General features: G+C 38.5%; 3 protein-coding genes across 3 annotated transcripts; all 3 read right to left on the bottom strand.

Annotated features, from left to right (window-relative positions):
• Positions 1-30: 30 nt before the first annotated feature.
• On the bottom strand, positions 31-2230 carry LOC146468251 (uncharacterized). Its single transcript, XM_085124849.1, has one exon. The coding sequence runs from the start codon at positions 2213-2215 to the stop codon at positions 689-691; it is 1527 nt and encodes a 508-aa protein (XP_084980975.1). The 5' UTR covers positions 2216-2230; the 3' UTR covers positions 31-688.
• Positions 2231-2938: 708 nt separating this feature from the next.
• Positions 2939-6333, bottom strand: LOC146468250 (activated RNA polymerase II transcriptional coactivator p15-like). Its single transcript, XM_085124823.1, has 5 exons — positions 6184-6333; positions 5960-6046; positions 3916-4021; positions 3518-3616; positions 2939-3273 (listed from the first exon to the last, which is right to left on the bottom strand). Exons 1-4 carry the CDS (start codon positions 6247-6249, stop codon positions 3531-3533), a joined length of 345 nt encoding a protein of 114 aa, XP_084980949.1. The 5' UTR covers positions 6250-6333; the 3' UTR covers positions 2939-3273; positions 3518-3530.
• Positions 6334-10664: 4331 nt separating this feature from the next.
• Positions 10665-23410, bottom strand: LOC146468249 (uncharacterized). The gene is made up of 15 exons (XM_085124796.1): positions 23265-23410; positions 23027-23103; positions 21664-21740; positions 21114-21185; positions 19681-20559; positions 18680-18744; positions 18279-18352; positions 17537-17603; positions 16377-16464; positions 15608-15643; positions 15335-15476; positions 15121-15169; positions 14586-14717; positions 12970-13062; positions 10665-12287 (listed from the first exon to the last, which is right to left on the bottom strand). The coding sequence occupies exons 1-15, from the start codon at positions 23349-23351 to the stop codon at positions 12078-12080; spliced, it is 2148 nt and encodes a 715-aa protein (XP_084980922.1). The 5' UTR covers positions 23352-23410; the 3' UTR covers positions 10665-12077.
• Positions 23411-23433: the final 23 nt, after the last annotated feature.

The raw sequence follows: 23433 nt of genomic DNA, 5'->3' as shown, positions 1-23433 counted from the left end.
TGGGAAAGGCAAAGAGGGAATGCTCTTTTCATGATGGTAGTTTCTAAGTACCAGTATTTAAGATTTCCTTTAACCAATAATAAATTTAGAGGCTTTATCCAGCCAAATGAGATGATTAACCAAAGAAAAGTCATTTTCATTAAATTTTTCAAAACCATCACTGATTTTCAGAGCAAATCAAATGAAATTGTAAAGATGTACATAATGATATGTTTTGACATGGGACCAAAGACTTTAGTTCTCCCACAGCTTAATGAGTTTTGTTTGAAGTCAAATACTCAAGAGTGTATTTAATTGGAGCATCAGACACCCTAATTTTTGCTGTGACAATTATAGTGTCTGATATGTGATCAACCACCTGTTCTCTTGTTTGGTATATTACATCAAAACCTCTTACAAAGCACAAAATATGCTGGGTACTCTGAGGCTTAGCTGGGCCATATTCAGACTGCCAAACAGTCGCTGTGGCCCAAAGAGTAGCCTATTCTATTCAGTAACAGGGCATTATCAAGATGGTCAAATTTAAAACCACCAAAATGTGTTGTGTGTTATTTGAACATTTTGGGATGGGCCTTGTTTCCTGAAAAATGACCAAGGGGCGTAAAGTTCCTGGATATTAGAGCACTTTGAGGTTTGGAGGTGCTGTCCAGGTCACATTACCATGTTAGTCCATATTAATTTTATCCAACTAATCAAGGTTTGAAGAGGCAATTACTGTTGACAGAGCTTTGGCATATGCTTTAGGGTTCTTATAGAAGACACAGTTATTGGCACAAGTATCTGGGTTTGCATCCCAGATTGTCGGGCCACAGGAACACAAAGGTGGAAGAACGATGTTCCTGGTCTGAAGTTTCTCCTTCAAAATGACTTTTAAAGCTTCTATGTATCTCTCTGTTTCCCTTTCTTTCTGAAGTTTCTTGTGCTTTTTAGCTAGATTCATTTCAATTTTCTTTTCCTCTTGAGCCCTAAGGAAAGATTGCTCCTCTTTACGCACCCTTCGCATTTTGAGCTTGTCAATTTGTTGTTGTTCAATTTCAAGGCGTTCAACTTCCTTCTCAACTTTCAGAGCTTCCATTTTTTTGCGATGTTCCCTCATTCGAATGTTTTCTCTCACTTGCTCTCGCTCAATGTCCATAAACAAACGCCTGTAAACAGCAACTTGGCTTTTTGCACGTGCTTTCTTTTCCTCCATTAATTTTGAAGGTTGCAAAAGCACTTCAACAGCTTTAGACTTTCTATTGACCTGTGCAATACCAGATTTCTTCCGATGGTTATTCCAGTCAACGTTCTCATTCTCAGAGATGCCATCACCTTGAAAATGAACGCGTGTATCCGGAATCAAAGCTACATTAGGGTCTTCAGGCAAACCAGTTTCTGTGGAAATCTCGGGATGATCAAAATCGTGATCTCTAATTGCATTTTCACCGATCCAGTAATCACCCATTTCCCTTTCACTCTCCGGAAATTGTTTTTGTTGGGTTACAGCCTCATGTCTTTGCCTGGACAAACCATGATCCCTGGTCGGCGATGTTCGCCACAGGCCTCCAGGAAGAAGCTTACTCAATTGATCCACCTCTGACCCAAGACTCTTCGAACTCAACACATTCCTTGCATGTTTGGAACAATTTCTGATCTTTTGCGCGTGTTCCTGCAGAAGCTGACTGGCGGCATCAACTGCTGAAAGATCCTGGGTGACACTACGTTGAATTTTTAGCCCAGAATCATCGCGATATACACAGTTGTCACGTCTTACAGTGCTTGGCAACGAACTCTGTTCCACCACATTTCGCTCAACTTCAAAAGCTTCTACCGACATACCATGTAGTTCCTCTCGTTTTATTTGCTCCAAATTTCGAACTCTCACCTTAACCTCTTGCTGGAATTCTCTCAGTCTTTCATCCTTTTCTTTTATAACCTTCTTCAGTCGAAGTTCTTCTTCTCGAGCGCTTTGAGTCGCTGGATCATGATGTAGCTCTACCCATGCAGCAAATGGCAAGATTGCAGACGATCGATGCTCCAGTTGTCCCTTGGATCGCGTTTTCTGTGCTGGATTCTTCTTTGACTGCTCTTTCGATCTGATTTGGTTATTTTTTGGCATTTTATAGTCCATAGAGTTTGCCATTGCATTTCCCAAACCGTCAAAACTTTTCAAACTGTGCAGAACATAGGCCAGCGGTTGTTTTGTCATTGTTGTAAGATTCATGAAAAGTCCCATTTGTCGAAGTAATCGCGTGACGTTAGCAAGGGGGCCTGGCCTTGGTCACGCGGGGAAAATAAGTGTTTGCATTACTCATTATTTCCATATACAGCATGAGTTGTTACTGCAAATTATTGATGGAATCTGCAAGTTAGTTCTTCAAATGATTTAGCTCTGATTTAAAGACATTTTGCTGTGTTAGAAAGATCAGACATTTATTAATTTGTAAAAAAAAAATTTATGGATGTCACAGTTTTTTATACTCTTTAAATGATTTGAAAAGTTATTACATTTTGGCTGTGGCACTCTTACTATACCAATAAGTTTACTAAGATCTAAGATTCTAATAGCCTACCTCACAGATGCTCTTTTGGATCATCATGTAATCTTTGTTAGGAAGAAAGATTGCATGGCAAGCCAAAAGAGCAGCTGCAAGGGAGGCTAAGATTCTAAGGTCAAATCAAGATTTTTTATACTTTTCGGTTTAGTACCACAGAACCAAATATGTCATTGAAATGTGTTTGATGTGCAAAGAATGCACTCCTAAATATACAGATTGGAGAGGACAGTATGGGAAAATTAACAAATGAATGGATCGTGGGACGCATCTGGCATCCCCCGTAGAGGAGGATGGCATCATCATCAACTTGGCAAGGGAGATAGAACCTGGGATTCAGATCATTGAATGCACTCCCTAATCTTTGATTATTACTAGTTTTAATTCCACCACAAAGACAAGACTCAAAACAGAACATATTTTCAGTTTATTTCATGAAGCAACTATTTCTGAATCACATGTAATATATCGGCAAAATGGTAAACTTCATGTACATTATACCAACCTTGATTTTATATTGCAAAAGCTACACTAAAGTTTTGATACAAAATATGCCTGGCCCACTAATCTTACTCCAAAAAGTGAACAGCATACAAGCAACTACAACTGACCTGAAATGGCAAATTACTTTCTTAATTTACCTGTGTCCATGCAGTTAAATGGTATTATTAATTTAAAACTAAACATTAAATAACAAAACTTTGTCATAGAATATCTACTCTTATGTAAGATGGAAGCTCTGAAAGATAAAAACAAAAACATATCAGTTACCCCCTGATTGCTACCAATGGTATTACAAGATTGTGAAGTACAGCAAGGTAAAACCATATGGAGGCGTGGGGCCACATGAGAAACACTATGCTTATGCATAGATGGTTTGCCATGTAGAAACACCAGTTTTGTCACTTTTTCGAGTTTGCCAACATAGATTTGCCAACTCCAACTGGTCACGCCAAGGTGCCTTTCATATTTTTTCCACTTACCAAGATTCTGCTGTCACCCGTTGAGTTCTTCAATGGCCTCATCAATGTCACACACATAATTCTTCAGCTTTTCCCACTGGCTCAGTTGAAGCATGATACCTGGCAAAAAATATATTCAGTCAGCAGAATTTTCAGAATCATCTCTAATTCCAGTGTGACGCCAGCCAGCACAATAAAAAGGGGCTGCTTCGCCATTCTGCCATCACCCGCCACATAACAATTCACTTTTCAGTTGTCGCTATTGCTACTTTACTTTGTGATTCTTCCCCGACCGTATACAACCCTTAAAGAAGTTGCTGCCAACATCTTTCCACACAGAGTCCCCCAGAAAATTTCGAATCACCAAAATGTCCCCAGTTGCTAATTTGAAAAGCAAAAACAGTCTTCATCTCGCTTACCTTTCTTCCCCGGCCTAAGTTCACCATCGCTCTCATAAAATTCTCTTATGTCAACATAAACTTTTCCTTTAAACTCTCTCACAGATACTTTGCGTTTATCTGAAAGCTAAAAAATTGAGATAAAAATTAACACAATGATGACCATGTTATGTACTAGCCTATCCCATTCCCATGAATTAGCATGTTTGGATCAACATCAAGTTGTCTTCATTTGACACTTGGTTGTTTTATAACACAAACCATGAAAGGTAAAGTGGCTCAAGGCCCATGGGTGAGGGCACACACAGCCAGTGCTTGACTTTGGTTAATCTTATACAGATCAGTTTCACAGTAGATGCCTAGGATCTAGAAGTATGCAGCTTAGAGAATGAGTTTTTATATTGGTTTATTGAATGTGTAAAGCTCTTTCACCAATAGTAGCCATTTTTGTGTCTACGGCTTCTAGAGAAGCGTAGACACTATGTCATCGGGTTGAGTGAAAGAGTGAAAGAGTGTAAGAGCGTAAATGCCACAGGAATCCCAAATGGAATACTAAAGCTAATCCTCGACTGACCGAAATCTAAGCGATTGTATTTGCGGATCAGGACAATGGCGACAATACGGTAAATGATGTTTTCTGATGTTGATTTGCTTTTTACAAATAGTTTAAGTGATGATTTGAACCAGAATTCTGTAACTTCTGTAATTTTCAACGCAAACGTGCCCGAATTTACTGCGAGTGATCGCTTTGAACAAACACGGAGTGTCTTCAAATTTTACATGCGTGTTTGCACGCACGCAAAAAAACTGAAAGTTTTTTGCCTCTAATAACAAATGCATCGTTTATTTCAATAAAAAGTTTTTTTTGGAAAGCTTTTTGTTGATTTTTGTGTCTTTGTCAATTCATATACGCGTTTGAGAAGCGACAAATGCGTAATCAAGGACAATTTGCATAAGCGGGTTGAAATTTGATATGCCAAAGGTCTTCATCAACATGCCATGAATTTTGGCAATATTTTTGCGTTCAAGTGTGTTTTTCGGCAAATGATTAATAGGTAACCATATTATTTTACGTCAGAAAACATTTGTTCAATCATTCCAACTTAATATGCAGTTAATTTTGGAAGCCAACGATATTTGTTTATCTACTAACTGCGCATTTTATTCAGTTTAAACCACTCTAGGAAAAACTTAATTTATGCGAAAACTATGGAAACACGACAGGAGTCAAAGGGTTAAAGAATGATACTTGCCATTCATAAGTTCAGTATAGATTAATTAATAGTTTCTGTTGCATTTTATGCCTACGTTTCAGATTAGAACTTTGCTTTCAGTACTTTATGTTTAGAACTTTGCTGCATTGCTTTCAGTACAAAGCTGTGGTTCCCATTGTAAGATTCTATTTAACAAATCGACAGCAGTTTTCTATGGTCTATACTCTTATAGATGTTAGAATAAAGTTACAGTTCTCTTCATACAAAATGTTTGTGGTAAACGATACCAGCTTAATCTCTTCTCACCAGTATTCTGTGCAACATTTTTACCACCATTTTTTTTTTATCTCTATCCTATTTCCACTCCTCCCTCTTCGTTTTCATTTCAGTCTTATTTCCCTTTTCTTCAATTCTTTTATATCACATTTCTATACCAGTACTGCAGTAGACACATGCAGTCTGAGACTGCCTATTTTTTAGCTGGCTGCTGGCACTTACTGAGAACCCTGCAAAGCAGCTGGGAGTATCCATGACAACAGAGTTTTAAGACTTACAGGCTATCGAGCTGAGGGCCGTTCCATTTTTGATCCACACCCCTCTCCCCTCCTCCCCCTCCCCCACTGATTAGATCATTTGAAGCCTTGAAGGGACTTTCAAAACTTATTTCTGAGAGTAGCAGTTTGCTTTTGAAGATTTCTGGTGTGGTTGAAAATGAAATGATTAGCACTCTGAATTGTTTTCGTGGGCAGCAAATTTTAACTTACCTCTACACAGGGAGGGAGGGATGGGGGTTGAAAACAGTCCATACATGTATCAGACTAATATAAAATAAAGTTTACTCTTAAACATACGGGAAAAGAATGATCTTCTTCTTGCTCTTTGGTAGCACTGGACTTTGAAGATTTCCCTGCTTTTGCCTTGCTTTTCTTAGGCTTAACCTGTGAGCAATAAAGCAAAAAAAACCAACGAAAATTAAGCCTGTAAGGCTTCCGGTACAGCAGGAGCGCAAATGTGACAATAATTATGCTACTTAGCGCTCATGACTGACTGACGTATTCGGATAATCATTACTCGCCTCCTCTTGTTCAGATTCGTCGCTGCTGTCTGTGATTGTCTCTTTTGACTTTGGTCTCTTCGACATGTTTAAGTTTTTAGTTTACTGAAAATGTATGAAGCTCGAAAGAGGCCCTAAAGATCTTTGTCGCGCGCCAACGGGCTTTGTGGCCAGGCCAAAAACCTAGTTTCGTGCAACCTCGTCCCCAGGGCGGTCCGTGGGGTTCGTCGTGGCTACCCCGCGGACTGCCCTGGGGACGAGGTTGAGTTTCGTGCCCCTTCGAGCTTTCACGGTTTATCAAAAATCACTAGGGTAGGGTAGGTAGGTGGATGCATACACCTTGTCTAATAAACTATAATACTATCCTACCGCCAAAACATTCCAATTATAGTATTCATGGTGAGACTAGATTTGAGAATCTACCGCTCAGTAATTGACTATGTCAGCGAAACACACTGATGCTCACTGACGAAAATGTGCTTACTTGACTCAAATCTTACCTCCTCGGTTCTCCGGACTAGTCCAGCCGCTCGGGCAGGAGTCACGCAACGCTCCCCGTCCCCACACCACGGGGATCTTTTGCAGCAGGCACCTTATCGAAGGCCTTAGACATATCCATATAGATCATGTCCACCTGTTTTCCGTCGTCTAGTAGGGAGCCCACGTGGTCTAAAACTTCCAAAAAAGGTGGGCATGATTTCCTTCTAATGAATCCATGTTGACAACCTGTTACCACCTCGTACAGTCTATCTTTGAAGTGTTAAATACACATCGCTCCGACTTTGTATATCGGTAACGGCCTCTAATTCTCTCTGCCCTCGGCCGCACCCAGAAACAACGTTAGCTTCCTTCCAGTTCTGCGGGAAAGAACCAGTGCTTAAGACTTGTTAAAATGCTTGCAAAGAGATGGTGCAGTTACAGAGGCTGTTTATTTAAGAAGGTTCGCTGGGATTTTATCGGGTCCTGTGGCTTTCGTGACATCAAGGGCCTCAAGCACGGATTGGACTTCCCTAACCATGAGCGTTAATTCCGACTTATCAGGAGAGGCTGGTGCATTGGCAGCGGTTCCAGACGGAAGAAGGGGGGTGGAGAGGGGTGTCATAGGCGAAAACTGATGCAAAGAAGTAGTTGAACAGATTGGCTATTTCCCGAGAATATTCAGCTGAAGATCTTAACGGCGTACGATAACCTGGGTCAATGGATGCACTGGCTGATGACGAATAAACCACTACACTTTATTACATATTCTCGTTGAATTGCAAGCTAATTGAATCAAGAAACATTGCTTCTATTTACAGTCTTATAATTAATTAATTAATTAATTAATTAATGATTCACTTTAATTAATTAATTTAATTAATTATTCGATATTACATCGCAAAACATTTATAACAACAGTTATTTACATGGCAAAACATTTCAAAACATTTCCGCCCGCAAATAGCAGGTGCTAGTCGAGGCGGGCGGAGAAAAGGGGGACAGCAGTCAGTGATAAATTACGTAAATAAATAACATATACAAACGTAAATACATAACAGCGTCGAGACTCGATCAGGAATTGTATGCGACTTGGAATTCAGCTTCAATATAGAGCAAAAAAGCTTTGGGGGTTGCGTTGAGGTCGGACTCGGAACCAAGAAACTCATCACGGCTGTTGCACAGCATGCCCTTAACTGTTTTGCGTAAGTCTTTTAACTTCTCCCTTAGGTGGCTCGAGGGAGTTAGTTTCAGCTTTTGTCTTGTAGATTCCTTTTTCTTGATCAAATTAAGTACGGCACTAGACATCCAAGGTATGGGAATCCGTCCCTTAAACCTTTTGGTCCGTATATAGTCAGAGATCGCTACAAGAATCGTGTCTTTCCTTTGATGCCCGTCAGTATTTATATCTTCATTGGCTATGATCGGAGAGAGGTTAAGGACGGTGCCTACTGATATCGAAGTGTTTTTGTGCGGCTTATGACTATGCGGGAAAAGCAGATCTTGGGAAGACCTATTGGAATCCAAAACGAAAATTGGGGGTAGCCACGCATTTATCAGAGATAATTAAGCAATAATATCTCTAAAAAGCGCCAAAATATGAAGCAATGTATGGGATTTTCTCCTAAATTGAAGCTTAATATCTCTGAAAAATGCGTGGTTACCCCCAATTTTCTTTCGAGATACCAAAAGCGTTTGCTAAGTTCTACTTTCTCCGCATAGTTTTAAACCGCGCAAAAATATTCCTGTATTAGCAGGCACCACCTATAGGAAACCCGTGTATCTCAAGATGCGCAGAACGTATGCGCAGTAAAATAGTAGGCACCGTCCTTAATTCTTTTTTAATTCCCACGAGTGGGTTTTTTATTGAGTTGTGTCAATAGGTTTTCGTGAAGGGTTTCAATAAAGGCTGGGTTCGCTAACACCCGATGCACCATCAATGGAGTCCCAGAGGATGTCTTTCAAATTAAAGTCTCCCGAAATTACCATATTGTCGAACTGGTCACAAACAAGTTCATGCAGAAAATTATCGAATACGTCCATCCAACTTGGGTCTTCCCTGGATGGCCTATAGCGAAAACAGAATAAAATTATTTGACCATTAAGCGTATTAATTTCGGCAAAAATGATCTCAAGCTGTTGCAGCTCGGCTTCCGATTCAGGTTTAAATTTTTTGACAGCTTTGAAAGAAGCTGTTTTGATTGCGATAAGAACTCCACCACCAATTCGATCAGACCCATCTCTACTTAATATTGTAAAGTCAGAATGCAATATTTCAGGGTTGTTGATTTTTTGGTTCAACCAGGTCCTGGAAGCGAAAGAGTTTACACACGGATTGTCAGTTTGTTGTGCAGCTTTGTGATAACTTTTTAATCTTCTGGCATTCATCACGAGGCAATTGATTTTACCAGCAGTCGAAGTAGAAACCGGTCCAGGGTAAGGATTGATTTTGCCAGACGTCAAGAGGCAAAAGGTAGCATCTGACCTGAGTTGTTGTAGTAACATGTACAAACGTGGCACGTACATTTTCATTACATGGCACAGTAATAAGTGCTTTTTTAAATAGCCCAAAACAGAAAAATAGCAACGGCTTTCTCAGAGCTCTTCGAGTGAAGACCTGATTCCCTTAACAATGTCAACAATCCATCGAAAGAGCAATCGTTTTCGGGAAAATGGCAATAAAAATGGTAAGAATGAAATAAGGTTAAAGGAGTCCAAGACTAGCGATACCGCCAAGACTACAGGTAGTTTGACTACGAGTCATCCTTCTGTCATTATATCGTTTTAGCCCGTGCGCATGCTCAAACCTCAAAACGTACCACATAGAAGACAAAATGACTTTATTGTCATATATATACATGGCTGAATCTCAGTTTAAGTCAGTAAGGTGGAACTGAGGTGCCAACGAAAGGGATCTGTCTCATATGGTCTAGGGGCCGACTTTTCCCTCCCTCACTGTCTTGTCGGGGACAAGGTATCGGAAAGCACCGCGGAACCATCTCCAGCTGGCATAAGCGAACTACGGGCCGAAATCTCGTGGTGCATCGTCATGGTACAACGCTCCGGCAAAGTGTCCAGAGGTACCGCTGTCGGCTGTATTTTTCTCTCGTTCTCATTTTGATATTAAAGGCTGGAGAGTCGCCCGAAGACATCGTAAGGAAAGAAGCGTTTCATTCATGTCCCTTGTCAAATTGTCGACGGTTATTGTGTACTACTGATTTTGACTATAATGACCCGCTGAAGGATGGATGTCAAGGAACAAAGGATTTTCTCGCATGAGAAAAAATTCATGGCCTCGAAAACCTAGTCGACGGCATGTTTGTAGTTCGGTAGCGATTGCGAACACTTTCGTGGGTGAAAAAAATCGTTTGCACTAAAAATGGCTTCGTGTTGATAGATTTTTTTTTTTGCAAAATAAACATAATTTCGCGTAGTGCAAACAGGCCCTTACCGCATCTATATTGACAGCTGACATACGTAGCGTGATATAGAGATAGAAAGAACAACACGTGATGGAAAACAGTGGATCCGCCCTTATTTCCTGGCGCGCTACTTGCCTTCAAATTTCATTGGTAAAGACGGTGTTAGAGCAAAAAGTCAAATACGGTTTTCTACGAGCCTGACAGGGAAAAAAAACGAACGAGACATTTTTTACCCAGCTAGAACCAGCTTTTGATAAAAAAATCTCAACAAACTAGATATTTAGAAACGTTCCAGCCAGTTAACCGTCTAATGTATTCAGTTCCCAGCCAGCTCTATTCCAGCCTGCAGAGCGGGTTTTTAGTCGAGTGGCCCCATCAGATACTCCTGACATCACAAATAAACTTTTCGTTTGCTGGGCTGACACTACGGCAAAGGGCAATTTATTTGGGCCAATATTTCAACTAGTATCAGGGCCAGAGTTACAATGGGTGAAAATAAGGGCTCTTAAAAGTTTAAATTTGAACGTAAACATAAATGGTTAATGGTTAACTAGTCTACGATCAACTATATAAAACATACTGAAACAACATACGCAGAAGAAAGCAAGTAAGAAAAATTTTCTTTAATTTGTACTCTTTCACGAGTAACACTTGATGAACTACTTCCTCAATTGAAATAGTTACAGTGCAACCTAATCAACTCATTTTTTAGAATGCACATGCGTTCCTTTCCCATGAATCAATTCAGTTACAGATCCCGAAAGGAGCTTTCCTTGTATTCGTTCATACATGCCATGTATTCTTAAATGTATTGTAAACAGACAACGTTCTTAGTAAGCCATGTATATGTAGATGCGTACGTGAGTTTTAACTATATCCTTCTCTTTTTCTCTCTAGCTCCCCCCCCCCCCCCCCCAACACACACACACACACACACACAAACCCTTCCGCCACTTTCCCGCCGTAAATTGCTAAAAGCGGGTGGTGAAGAATTCTTGTAGACTTTTTGAGATTAACACTTGTTTCCATATCATGACCTTGGACACCTTATCAGGTGTACACAATGTAGTATTCCTAGTATATCATCAAAGTGCTGGTATATACGATAACAGAACCTCTTTATTAGGCAGAGACCTGAGTGAATGGATCTCCAATTAGACAAGGAACAGCATCTTACAGTTCAGTTAAACGCTGATTTCATATAAACAGTTGGAAAATTACAATCCCCGACAGCTAGCCCTCGTTAATGTGGTGGCTTCGAAACGTTCGGCTATTCTGAATTTTTCTGTCTTTTACTCTTAAGTTTAAGATAAGTTTTACTTATGTAGTTTTAATTTCAGTAAAAGACAAACGTCGTTGTTAGATATGGAAACAAGCGTTAATCTTCAGTTTGAGGTTGTTATCGTTGTTGATTCTGGCTGGATAGTGAAAGTATGCGAATTCAATGTCGTCACACGTTAATTAAGTAATTTAACCAAGTATCCACTTAATTAAAACATAAAAAAATATTCAAAAAACTAACTCTTAACTGTTCTTCAGGCCAACAAAAATAATCCTGATTTAGGTGCAATAGATTTCAAAATGACTACACGACCTAACAATTTTACTGCTTTTGGCCGTCTCACAAAAAGAGACCCATCATTGCAATATACACTTTTTTCTAACATCGTTTTGACAATAAAACTTGTCTAACACGGAGAAACCACTGGCAATGGCTAATTTATTACCAGTCTCTTTGTAATTTATACAACTATTCAAGAACTGCAAACCTGATTCCACGAATCGCGTTTTTTTCCCGCGGTTGGCACCGGTTGCATGTTTTCCCGCGCCTGGTATAGGCTCGATTTCCGCTGCTCCCTCGGGTCCGGCTTTCGCGCGAGCTCATTTCCCGAACAGCGGCTGGAAATCGAGCCTACGCCTGGCACCGTTTGTGTGTAACCCTCATTCGTTCACCTGACTGCGTTCCTTGTGATTGGCTAAATATAATTATTTCACACCCCAACGCAGCGAAAATCTTCAGTTTTCGGCAGACTGTCTAGCAATGGCTCTTTCAGCCTGCCTCAATCTTTCTTCAACTTTCTCCGCACTCAGTTTTCTATCCTTCAGCTTCGTTGTCAATTCATGAACTTCATCGCTGCTTACGGCATATTTGCAGCCATCCCTAAACATTTTTTCCGCAGTCTTCCGGTCCACGTGGTCTATTTGACTTATAGACCAGATGATTGCCTACGTGAAAAAGAAAATGGTTTTTCTCAAGTGAGTAATAAACTCCCACAAACAGAACTACCTTTAGAAAATTAGTGTGATGTTTAAATATTTCCTGTAAGACTGGAACTGAACTGAATCATTATTTGTCTACGCTGACGAGGCCCTTTGGTTTTGTTGATGCTGTCTATTATGCTGTACAAGGTGGTTCAGAATTTAAAGTCTATACTGAAATGAAATCCTTAATTTAGTAAGCTTGCAGTACTACCTGTGCTACATGTTATTACGGTGCGCAACGTTTTTCCATCTTTTGAGTTTCTGGATGAGATCCCACAGTGCGACCATTCAAATGAAAGCTTCTGAGCAGTACTTTCCTGTGGTGCAGTTTATTATGCTGTACAAGGTGGCTCTAACTTTTGAGTCTGTGCATGAAATCCTCAAGTGTGACCATTCAATTGAAAGCTACTGAGCAGTACTTTCCGGTGGTGCAGTTTATTATGCTGTACTAGGTGATTCTAACTTTTGAATCTGTGGATGAAATACTAAAGTGTGACCATTCAATTGAAAGCTACTAAGCAGTACTTTCCTGTGGTGCTGTTTATTATGCTGTATGAGATGGGCTCCAACTTTTTAGCCTGTGGATATAATCCTGCAGGCCCCCTTTTGTGACTGAATGACTCGAAAGTGAACAGAGTGAGCTCACCTCGGGAAGCCACACATCAGACACGTAAGTGATATCGACTGTCCCTTTGAGTTCTTTGTAAAACTCTAAAAGCAAGTCCATGATTTCTTCGCGCTGTTGGAAAAAACACAAAAAAACGAAAAACAAAAATGTTAAACCACCGGGCATTTGGTCAGTAAATAGCAGTAAAATACTCAAAATGCTTCAAGCAAATATCTCTGCGCTGGTTAAGCACCATCAAATTGTGCATTTCCCTTAGCTTAAGAATTACGAAATATACGATAACCCGTTTCCCTGATAAACCGGCAAAAATAACAAAGATAAGGCGGCGTTTGTCACATGCTTCAGTATTGCCAAGTAACATAAAAGAGTTCGATACTTTTGAGATGTATAGACTTGGTACGTTTCTTATTTTGGTGAGAAAAGAGCCGCTATCTTTCTGACTAACACTATTCAATTTGCTCAATCGCGCCGGCAGAAATGTTTAAAAATCTGCGAGGCAAGAGTAGGGCATAAATAAGGCTGCTTAATTAATAAGCTTTCGTAGCTTCCTTGTCTTCTTATCTAAACTGTTGGTTGAGCTTGGAACCTTCAGATCAACCTCGTTCCCAGGGTCTCTCCTCTTCACGTCCCTCTCTCGCTCCCTGGGACGTGAAGAGGAGAGACCCTGGGAACGAGGTTGCCTTCAGATCAGAGTGAGACTTTCAAATTTCAAATCAGTCACATCCCCAGAACTCTCACTGCTTCCCGTTGTTTACCAGCAGATAAGGAGACCCAAGAAACAAGATTGATGTGACAAGCGGTTATCTAAACCACACAAACTAGATTTAAACCATACATACATACATATCCTTTATTTAAACACGATAGGGTTTAAGCTCAGCGCTTGTGGGGTCGTGTGAAAATAATTGCAATATGAAATTATACTAGTGATTAAAATAGTGATAACATTACTTACAGAACACAAAGTTCTACGATGGTAAAAAGTAGAAAAGAGAAAATTCAATTAGTTTCTAAGAAAGAGAAATGTTCAAATGAGTTCGCGTACTTACGTGTAAATAATTGACTACAGCAATTAAGGCATAAAATGTAAAATATTTAGAAGCATTTCAAATCTTGGTAGTGCCTCGGCAGCGACTGGGCCAACTGTGCGCTAAAATCAAGTTTCTTAATTAAAGTAAAAGTCCTTCCTCACTTTACGATAAAAATCAGTAAACTGGCCCGTAAAGTGAATCGAGACAGCGTTCAAAGGATAGCGCCTCTATAGCTTATAGAGTTTTTTAAAAAACTTTGAATTAAAACGGGGGACGATTAAGTTATTACTCCTTCTAAAGTTGTATGCAGTGCGAGGTTTATTTGTCAAGTACTCGTAAGCAAATCTGAAGGTGTCTCATGTCGTCTTGTCTGTTTACCCGCCATTACAGAATCTGCATGAGGTGAACTCGACGGGAAATAAACGGGACGTCTACTTGTACAAGGTCCGACTGTACGTATTGATGAAAAAACATTTTGAAAGCATGATTTTAAAAACTGCTTTCTATATAAAAAAAGAAGAAAAAAAAGTTGGTCGGGGCTAAGTAGTATATTCGTTTTGAAACGACCGAGTAACTCGCCTTCCTGCTCAGTAATTCTCTTACCAGGTTTTCATCAGCAATTGGACCAAATCCTGCCCTTCGTTTAAGATTGTCCTTCTCGCTCACTCTTCCGCTGACAAAGGTTGTATGACGTTCTGACGGTTTGCTTCCGTTTAGTATTTGTTTTAAAATTGGCTGGACGAAAAGAGAGAAAGTAAATTTGGGGTACAATTCTTATGTTTACAAATACAATATAATTATGCGAAGATAAATTATGACGGCTATCAAGTTCTCAGTAAGTGTGTGGAGGTTTATTCAAATCAGGGCCCTTACAGCTGTTTATTTAATCGTATAAACTTCTCTTAACCATCCTTGTTCACTTTACAACATCAACAAATCAGCTTCATCATGAACGTTCAACTTTCATTCTTTTCCAAGTGTAAGCTTAGTTTCTGTCCTTAAATTGTTCTTCACAAATGGAGTACACAGAAGCATGATTTTTGTCGTTTCTATTTTTCAGTGCTGCTCTGATCTTGTTGAACTTCTTTTATATAGTCTGTTGAAATCTGAAATCGCAGTACAGTGTTATACACGTTACCTTTGCTTGTCTAATATAAGACAGAACGTCTCTGTATTTCGACACAGGTCTGAAAGAAAAGTCAAACAACATATTCAGTAAAGCCAAGACTTTGGTCCCGTCCACACGGATGCTTTTTCAAACGTTTCTATTTAACTCTGCAACTTTGCGTTTTTGAAGGAAAAAATTACGGTGATTCCGCTTTATTGTAAATAATGATCAATGAAAGTCTTACTTTTTCGTCCTTAAAGATTTCCTGCATTCAAACAGACTTGTCGAGGACGATACTGGAAGATCTTCGTTTCGCTCGGCATCTTTTCCATTATCGCCATTTTGATCATAATCATCATCTTTGTCCTCAAAAATTCGCGGATCTTCTATGAAAAACGAAAAACACAAACTCCATATTGTTTTGTGAAAATGTAAATTACTGTGTAGTTTAAAATAAATTTATTAGTCAGCAAATGTACATGGGAGATGGCAAACTGGGTAAACAGTAAATGCATACCTTCATCCACTTCATCATCAAGACTCTTTCCAAGACCTGATAGATAAAACACGGTAGTTATGGTAACAATTTAAAATAATTTGAAATCTGTGAATGGCTGGATGCAAGAGAGGCATAGTTACGTAATGTGTTAGCCATCAAATTTAGAAAAGCTCCCCGGTATTTCCGCATACATAAGCCGGGTATGATCATTCATGTATGTGCATAATGTCGAGAAGCCAGGATTTAGTTTTTGAACTAAAAATTTAAACTCAAGCATCTTTTGTTGCTTGTTTCGATCAAAACCAAAGAAATCTTGAAGCATGAATTGTTATTACAGAAGTATTTAGCCAGTCCTCCAAACTTAAGCCGTAAGATACATTGTAATATACATATATTTCTTTATTACTATTAGCATAGACTACAAGCAGCCCATGTTTTTCTTAGGGTTTAATAATAAAGCGAGCAAACCAGCCGAACGCGGGAAAAAATTGCCTCCTGCAAGGACAAGCGATGTGCGGAGGGAAGTGAATTTGTACGCTCGTGTGGTTTGCTCGCTTTAGTATTACTAAGAAAAGTGAGGGGCTGCTTGTAGTCTACTACCAGTAAATGATTATGGAACTGTATTTCTTCATGTTGTGTTGGTCTGTTTGCTAAAATAGACGTTGCAAAAACAAGCCGAATTTTCAAGGTCAAATTAACACTTCATGCCGCCCCTTATAACAAGCCGTTAACTTTATTAATGTTACATTTTCCAGAGCAAGTACCGCGGAAAACAGTTTACAAGTACCTTTCCTATTTAACAAGTCTTCAGCTTTACTCAGAGCTTCATCAAAAAGATCTTCAAGTTCTCTGTCGTGCAGTGTATCTTTTATTTTCTGCAAAACAGACACAATCACGCAGTTGAAGTAAAAATAAAAAGTAAAAGCAGTAACTCGCTCTCTTTCTCAATGAGCCACAACCACTTAATAGAAATGAAATACCAAAAGTAATGACCCCACCAAAAACTTGACTGCCTGTCCAAAATTAAACAGCCTAACTGAGTTGTTCCCTTTCCAAGAGAACGGGATGGTTGGATAGATGAAAAGAAGCAAAGTTCTCCTCTGTAAAGAAAAAGGATATTACGTGACCGCAGCCATAATAACATTGTTCCTCATGTTAGAACATAACGTTTTAAGAGAACTTTTATAAATAGGTGCTTATTTGGATTTTATTGATCACCACGGTCCCGATTTTTATTCATTTGCACTCTTTTTTTAACCTTGCATGTTTGTTGCAGGTAATGTTTTTTGCATCATTTGAAGTTTTTGTTCACTTCTCATGCTCCCTTGGAAGGAACGGCTCCTTTGAAGCCTACAATTTTCAGCAAGACCATTAGTGCCTTTTTTGTCTTGAAATTATTTAGCATTTTGCTCAAATCTAAACTACAAAACCTTAAAAAAAAAAGGGTGTCCCCAATTAGTGTACATTGTATGCTAGCGACGTCGACACTATACACTATTTCTTGATAACTGGTCTCTCCGCCAATCAATCAATCAATCAATCAATCAATCAATCAATATGTTTAATGTGGTCAGTACGCTTAGCTAAAAAGCTAGTTTACAGGTACGCCACGAAAAAAAAAATTATAAGAGCCTTTTGAAGGCATATAAATTTGAATAAATTAAGGTTAAGAACTACATGAAGCTAGTATTAAAATATAAGAATTTTTATAATGTTGTCACCAAGTAAAATGTACAAAAAAATGTGATCATTTAAAGCAGTAAACATCAGTCAAGGATATATCCTACGTTGCATTCAGAGTCCCGTGAAATCGCCAAAACAGAGCTTACCTGAAATGATTAATGATTTCAAGGCAAAAAACGCCCCACATGAACCAACAGTACAAGCTATTGCTTTACAATAGTTTTGCAGCAAACGTGAAACCCTTCAATTACTATTTTAACCTACCAAGAATTCAGCCCTCTGACTTGGGTCGCAAGCAAAATGAACTAACTTCTTGGGTTGGACTTTAAACCTGCAAATATCAACCTTTAATTTAGAAAGCCATATTTGTATACGCTAAGGTCTGCCGTTTCTTAAGACCCACACACCAGATATTTGAACTAATGTGGTTACTGCTGCTATAGACTTAAGTTCGCCAACATACTGTTTGTTTAAACTGACAGTAACTTGGTTTAATGCCAAGCTGTATAATTTTACCTTAACAAAGAGAAATTCTTTCTGAAGTATGCTTTATTTAAAACAAGATGAAGGTGAAAAACAGGTGTACTTGTATTAATAATTATAGCTTTTTTGGCCAAGAAACCACAAAATACTCCAAACTTGCCCAGATTTCATACAAATATGGATTTGTGTGCTAAATGCTGATCCATTTCAGTATTTGTCTCAAGACTATATTCTTCAGAATTTCTCTGAAGTGACCACAATGTTCATGTAGTGGTAAAATCTTTAGAAATTTAGCCTTCAGACGACAAAAATATATGGATCAACATTTTGCACACCAAGTCTGCAATGCATGCAAAATCTGAGCAAAACAGGTTTCAAGCAGTTTTTGAAAATTCTTGGCCAAAAATGTGACACTAATATCCTCCATTTGCAGGAGACCTTCAATGTATCCTAGCACATGTGCCTTAAGTTTAAGGGATTTTGTTTAATAAATGACTACAAGTGAACAAAACACTCAACCTACAAACAGTCATTCCAGCCAAGAAATCGCACAATGAACTTCTTTTCACTTTTCGTTTTTCCAGTAACTTTTTTGACCTGTAGCAATAAAGGGTTGATTCATTACAAAAAAAAAATTCATAACAAATTGACACCATCATCACCAAAAAATCCTCCCCATTATCATTTTAACATCTCAATCAACGTTTTCAACAAAAAGACAATATCAAGGTGAACTAATCCATCTGCCTGTTCAAAATCTTAATTAAACCCCTGTAGAACTCTGGTTTAATGGAAAATTTTGCATTCACAAATGACCTAAGGTTTAAGAACAGTCCACTTATTTCAGGACTGCTTTGAAATAAAAACATTTTATATTTTTATTGTAACTAGTTTTATTATAATAATTAATTTTATTAAACATACCAATGCTGGCCAGTAAGGCTCTCTATGATACTTTGCCCAAACAACATCTCCGACTGAAAACGTATCTGAAACAAAAATTAAAATTTAATCTAATAGTCAAAAAGATAAAAAATGCCCCACTACCAGCCCTAATGTAACCTGAGAACAGTCAGGCTTAATTTTGCTGTGCCAGAGGAGGGAGGATGCGTGTATAACATTTCTCAAGCGAAGTTGCTCTTCGTCTGTCCTGCTACGAAGCTTAGTGCCGAGAGTTGCGAACACAAGACTGAATGCCCTTAGAACAGGAGAATCTGTTTTTGTGGCTGCCTCCGCAAGAACTAACAGATTTGGAAATTTTTGCACCATCAAATACCAGAATCTTGTTTAAAATAGCAAAATGTGATGTGTCTTAACATTAACAGTTATGTGTCATAATTCCGAGATATTTGTATGTAATTAATGACCCGCCTTGTAATTCAGTTTATGCTGCAAAAAGGTTGAATAAACGATCATTATTATTATTATTATAGTTTCTAGTTCCATAATTTGTTTATAGAGAAGCTTACAATTATATGAAGACGCATAAAAAAATACATGTCACTGCCATTTATTGCATACACGTATTTCAAGTGTATTCACAGTTTCACACTAATAATCAAACCCAGCATTTCATGAAGATATAAAACCTTAAGCATCGTTAAAGAACCTTCACTGAAAAGCATTGTGTTTGTTTTCATTTGCTGTGATCATGATGATTTGATTCTCACTTCAATTTTACTTGCTGAGTTTTTTTTTCAAGCATTCACACTTAGTTTCAAAATATTTTTAAGTGGGTGTTATGTTGTCGTTTAAAAAGATTGTCTTTGGTTTCAAATTTCCCAAGCCAGATGATTTCTATTTAATTTGCATTTTTTTTTTTTGAGATAATGATCACTGTAATAAGCCTGACACAACGGGAGATAGAAAACTTAATAGCTAAAACTGGTTTAATCAAATAATGGGTGTTTGGTACTAAAACTTACTCGACTCTTGGCTTGGTGAGAAAGGCTCCTCCATCAGTTCATCATCTGAACTGTGATTAGAAGATTCACAACAACCAGTACCGACTGCATCCACAGTTCCCAGGCTATCACAAACAATGTTCTCACCATTTGTTCCTACCTCCTTCATCTGCTCACTGTCTTTATGATCACTTGCTAACATTCTTTTACTAGAAAAATTACTATTCACAGAGCTGTGCACTGATCCCCCTGACTTATCAGCCACACCATCCTGACTGCTAGGCTTTGAATTCTTTGAACATGTCTTTTTGTATTCAGCACCTTCGTCAAGTAACTTCCTTTTTGGTGGACGTTTTCTTTGTGAAGATACATGTATATCGCCGTTACTACACTGAGTAGACAAGCCATTACTAATTGCACCCTCTCTCTGTGCAGATGTTAACGTTTTCAAGTAATCTTGGGATGATTTCCCTCTTCCCCGCTTTGTGCCAGCTGATGCTGATACATTAACATCATCTTTTGGTGGCGGATGTCTCTTAGAATCTACAGTTACTTTATTTTTACTTTGTGATCTTCTTGCAGGACAATCACTGTCTTTGCATGTTGAAGCCCTTTCCAATTCTTCTGGAGAATTTCCAGTCCTTCCACAATTATTTTGCACTGAAGAAGGACAATATTTGACTTTTGATCTCTTTTCCTCTGCTTCCTTCTGAGTAGCCAATGCTAAACACTCATTGGAATGTCCGTTTGCCGTTATTTTTCTTGGACTCCTCCGCAGTACAGTTGCCTCAGTTTCTTCACTCTTGTTTAATTTTTTGTTTGTTCCATTTCTTGTTCTGTTGGTTGATTTTATTGGAGGGTGGTTTCCATTTAAAAGAGACCTGCCCACTTTCCTTCTCTCTGTAGTGTGTAACATAAAAATTTATTTGCAGTGAAATAATAATAATAATAATAATAATAATAATAATAATAATAATAATAATAATAATAATAATTATAATAATAATAATTATAATAATAATAATTATAATAATAATAATAATACACTGTGGGAATTCCAACCCAGCTGACTACTTTGACTCTGGAGACCCCAAACCCCCCCCCCCCCCCCCCCCGCCTCTCATGCTCTCCACCATCAACCCTTGGGATTTCCAATTATATTCTGTATGGAGGAAGTATGGATATTTTTTGGAAACACAATGTCAATCCAAGAATTTTTAAAACAGAAACCTGACTGTACTAAGTGCCACACAGCAACCAAACTTTTCATGTACAGTGTATTGAGATACAAATTGACAATTTTCTGCTTTTTCTGCTTAACTTCACTTTACATTGGACACAACAGTCTTAATTTTATGCCACACACTCATGAAAAAGTTACCCAAAATTGATTTTGAGCCCTTACAAAGTTGTGTCTGTACTGCAACTTACATTTCTTAAGTCAATTTACTTACTCATCAAAACCAAACTATCAGCTTTAGCCACAGCCTTGTTGAATTCCACTTTTCTCTCATCATTCTTTAAGGCTGTAATTAAAAACAAAAATAGCATTAAGCTAACATTGTTCAGTCAAACATTGATTTATCATAATATAATATTATGCAATTTTACTTTGGTTCAGTGAACAGTAGACTTTTATCAAGGATGTGAGGGTGTCTCCAGGAAACATTCTCAATGACTTTCCACAAGCACTCACAATTTTGGTCTTTCTGCAAGGGATACAATCTGCGAGCTTACATGGCATAATTTTTTTAAATGAAATTGAGGAGAGCTTTTAACAGCAAAAAAAGACTGAAACACTATCATAACCTCTTATTTTGAATGTTTTGAGATCTGAATCAATTTCAACTCATTTTGTGCACAGAGAGAGAAATGACTGATGTCCTTGACAGCTTAATGCCGTAGGCATCCAGAAGACAATAAGCAAATTATCAGGTACAGTAAGTGGAAAGTGTTATAATACCTGACTGTCTTACAACAACCGACAGCAAAGAGTACAGTTACCTCGCCCTTTTTCTATAAACTTGTCCTGCTTTTCACAATTCCATGCACATATTTTATTAGGATTCCTGATGTCTTCACTGTAAAAAAGGAATAAGGCGATTAAGAAAAAACATGAAATTATTAATACAATACCCATGAGGTTACATTTTGACTGCAGGGACTCACTACCAAAATCAAGCAGAAACGGAACTGAAACAGGTCTAGCATGCTGTACTGTTCCATTAAGTATCCATAGCCCTCCAAGAAACGTTTTGGGTTTAAGACTCCGGTCCCCTTGCAAATTCTAGTTTTAATTAGACTTTTCTTTGTCAAACTGGCTTCCTCCTGCTCCAAGCTAAGGCAGTGTAGATATTATTCTGGAACTGTGTGTTGTTGATAGAGGCCTTTAGATTCTAGTATAAGTATGAGTATGAGATTTTAGTGACTGAAGTACAAAAAAAAGATATATCCCAGCAAGCTTCATTTTACTCTTTGTGAGCGACCAACTTGACACAGTTTTTTGAATGATGATAGGTCACTGTAAGTCCTTTTGTGATTCTGAAAAGACGAGATTGCCTGTGCATTGGGGACTTGTTTGTGCCTCTATGATGTTCTCACCAAAACAAGTGATGTGCTTAGAGCAAGTATTGTCGCTTAACATTACTCTTAATGTTGTTGATGACCGTAAAATACCACGGTACATGCGCAAAATATGTCTGCCCTTGATAAGCTGCTTGTTCACAGAGGCTAATGCGAATGGCTTAACTGTGCCTGTTTCTATTTAGTTCAGAAGCAGCTCCTGCCAATTCCCGCCGAGGTCAAGATTTTATCTTTGCCTTGTGCGATCTCTCATTTCCTTATCAGGGCTAATGCTCAGTGGGAATTACATGGGTTCACTTTAGCACTTTACAATACACTGCAGAGTCAATTCTCTGATACCATCATTTCTGTCCTTAGTGCTAGCGGCACAACATTCAGAAGCAGCTCCAGTTTTGGATCCCTCCCAGTCCAAAACAAGCATGATATGTCACTTTCTGCTGCAACTAACTTATGTTTTCTGTGGGCGGTGAGAATTGTATTAGTTGTCAAGATTAAGGGCAAATAAATCTATAGATCTGTAAATCTGTGAACATTGCTGGATTTTAGGGAGTTTCAGCATAATTTCCGTCACACTGAACGCAAATTTTCTCCAACTAATGAAGTTCGGATTTGTGCAAGCAAACACACACTTAGAAAACAGTGACAACATCATTTAAAAAATGTGAATTCTGCAAAATGACATCTGAGGCAAGCACGGTTCCTGGAAAAAAATGTCACTATGCTGCAATCACGGTTCACAAATCTGCAAAATAAGCTTAATAACTCAATTTCCGTTGTCACTTACTACGAGTCCTCAATGAAGAAATGCACCTTGACAATTTGCCTTGATGGCAAAGTAGCATCCTTCCTAGACTCGACAATCTAAATTATAAACACAACAAATTTAATTAAGCTTGAATTAGCTCAAATCTGCGAAAGAGAGAAAGGTTGCTCCTGAAAACAAATTGGCTGCTCGATTTCATCAACGTCTGCAGATAAAAACAGAAAAATTGCGAGCTAAAGATTGAAACAGTAGCACTCACTTCACCCGGCCAAAATATGTCTCCTCGAGCACTAGCCCATACGACGCATGTGACGTTAAACTGGTCCATGACAAATCTAGCGATCATCAAACACAGTAACTCGAGTATCAACGTTGCCCATTTCTCACTGATCTCTTCTTCGAGATTGTGCGAGGCGCGAAGCTTCCGT

Source organism: Pavona decussata, unplaced genomic scaffold (assembly GCF_977016875.1).
Source record: "Pavona decussata unplaced genomic scaffold, jaPavDecu1.1 SCAFFOLD_133, whole genome shotgun sequence".
NCBI lineage: Eukaryota > Metazoa > Cnidaria > Anthozoa > Scleractinia > Agariciidae > Pavona > Pavona decussata.
This window is presented reverse-complemented; position numbering and strand designations above follow the sequence as displayed.